This window comes from Littorina saxatilis, linkage group LG8 (genome assembly GCF_037325665.1).
Source record: "Littorina saxatilis isolate snail1 linkage group LG8, US_GU_Lsax_2.0, whole genome shotgun sequence".
Classification (NCBI taxonomy): Eukaryota; Metazoa; Mollusca; class Gastropoda; order Littorinimorpha; family Littorinidae; genus Littorina; species Littorina saxatilis.
In genome coordinates, this window is record NC_090252.1 from 56,946,411 (window position 1) to 56,948,910 (window position 2,500).

The window sequence follows — 2,500 nt, forward strand, 5'->3', positions numbered from 1 at the left end:
CCAAGCAGGTGTAACTTGCACCGGTTTTTTCTGGTTCTGGTTCTGGGTCTGGGTCTTGTTGTTGCTATCTGTGCTAAGTTTAAGTGTATGTTTCCCCGTCACGAACTTGCCGTATTTTCTAGGGAAAGAGAGTCTTCCTGTTTGCTGTAAAAGGTCATCCTTTTGTCGCGTGCCCGTGATGTTTAGCTGTGGTTTACCGGGGAAACAACCATCATCATGTATTAGTCATTATGTTGTGGTTTTGTGGAGTGACGCTTCAGTCTTTGCTAACTATTTATGGAAATAGAAAACCCGATGACAAATTCACTAGGAATCAAGGGAAGTTCGTCCTTTTACTTCTGTCCTATTTTTATATTTGCTAAGAAAGCGGTGACATCGCTTTGAGAACAGATTTTGAAAGAAACATGCGAATTCCCTATGCAAGTGGAGTTTAAAATGAGCGGATAACTGAATGTGTGTATTCTCAAATGGTGCTTTAAGTGGTTTAGCAGAGATAGAAGATAAAAAAAAAAAAAACAACATATGCGGTAACCTGTAACATTTAAATGATTGTGTATGATTGATGTTAAAATACCCAAATAAAACGTTGATATTCAAATATAAATGCTAAAGCTAACATAACTTCATTGTCATCACCATTTTAGTTTTTTCATCATCTTCATCATCCTCATTCAGTTTTGATCTTACCATAAGGAAACTATTAGCTAACGACGCTGAGTCATGTACTTTCTAATAGGTTATCCAGGCTCAGTTTTTCATCACCCAATCTGTGTCGGGTCTTACTGACTGTGTTACATTAAGGAAATATTTCCTGTTGAAACGGTACAGTCAGTTCGAAACATCGCTCGTCAAAGTAAATCCCACACATTCATTGACTACGTCATGGCTACAATTTTAGATTAAACTTGCCAACCCTGACTATTTGAACTAGAGCTGAATCTTCGTCGTCTGCATTTTCAAGCAGTCATGAAGGTGCCATGTGTTCTACTGCTTTGGTGCTGTGGATTTTGGAGCATCACTGCACATGGTATGTATATGTTTGTCACCTATCTTCTTCTTCTTCTTCTTCTTCTTCTTCTTCTTCTTCTTCTTCTTCTTCTTCTTCTTCTTCTTCTTCTTCTTCTTCTTCTTCTTCTTCTTCTTCTTCTTCTTCTTCTTCTTCGTTCATGGGCTTAGACTCCCACGTTCACTCATGTTTTTAGCACGAGTGGATGTTTACGTGTATGACCGTTTTTACCCCGCCATTCAGGAAGCATACGCCGATTTCGGAGGAGGCATGCTGGGTATTTTTGTGTTTCTATAACCCACCGAACTCTGACATGGATTACAGGATCTTTTCCGTGCGCACTTGGTCTTGTGCTTGCGTGTACACACGAAGGGGGCTAAGTCACTAGCAGGTCTGCACATAAGTTGACCTGGGAGATCGGAAACATCTCCACTCTTAACCCACCAGGCGGTAGCGACCGGGATTCGAACTCACGACCTCCCGATTTGGAGGCCGACGTCTTGAATTACCACCACGCCACTGCGCCCGTCATCTATCAACTAACACACTGCTGGTAATTAAGAAGCGATTTTAAGAAAGAAAATACAAACAAATGAGACCTTTTGTCGCGATGACAAAGACAGCGATAATGACATGTCAGTGTTTAGCCTCTGGAGATGATCTTTTTTTACACCGTGCTTTCATGTTAGAAAGAGAAAGGGTAGGCTAGGCATGCGTATTCAAATTTAAGCACGGTTCAGAAAAAAACTGACTAAGGGAGTCACGAGTGTCTATATCGAGAGAGTCATGAGTGTCTATATCAAGAGAGTCATGAGTGTCTATATCAAGAGAGCCATGAGTGTCTATATCAAGAGAGTCATGAATGTCTATGTCAAGAGAGTCATGAGTGTCTATATCAAGAGAGCCATGAGTGTCTATATCAAGAGAGTCATGAGTGTCTATATCAAGAGTCATGAGTGTCTATATCAAGCGAGTCATGAGTGTCTATATCAAGAGAGTCATGAGTGTCTATATCAAGAGAGCCATGAGTGTCTATATCAAGAGAGTCATGAGTGTCTATATCAAGAGAGTCATGAGTGTCTATATCAAGAGAGTCATGAGTGTCTATATCAAGAGAGCCATGAGTGTCTATCTCAAGAGAGTCATGAGTGTATATACCAAGAGAGTCATGAGTGTCTATATCAAGAGAGTCATGAATGTCTATATCAAGAGAGTCATGAGTGTCTATATCAAGAGAGTCATGAGTGTCTATATCAAGAGAGCCATGAGTGTCTATATCAAGAGAGTCATGAGTGTCTATATCAAGAGAGTCATGAGTGTCTATATCAAGAGAGTCATGAGTGTATATATCAAGAGAGTCATGAGTGTCTATATCAAGAGAGCCATGAGTGTCTATATCAAGAGAGTCATGAGTGTCTATATCAAGAGAGTCATGAGTGTCTATATCAGGAGAGTCATGAATGTCTATATCAAGAGAGTCATGAGTGTCTATAT

The 2,500-nt window shown here is 40.2% G+C and overlaps 1 protein-coding gene across 1 annotated transcript in view; it reads left to right on the forward strand.

Annotated features, from left to right (window-relative positions):
* The first annotated feature begins 918 nt into the window (after nucleotides 1-918).
* The window catches only part of LOC138973909 (low-density lipoprotein receptor-related protein 8-like), an 18,059-nt gene continuing 16,477 nt past the window's right edge, over nucleotides 919-2,500 (forward strand). The window contains exon 1 of the mRNA XM_070346617.1: nucleotides 919-1,027. Coding sequence (XP_070202718.1) covers nucleotides 967-1,027 — 61 coding nt within the window. The 5' untranslated portion in view covers nucleotides 919-966. The remainder of the gene's footprint in view (nucleotides 1,028-2,500) is intronic.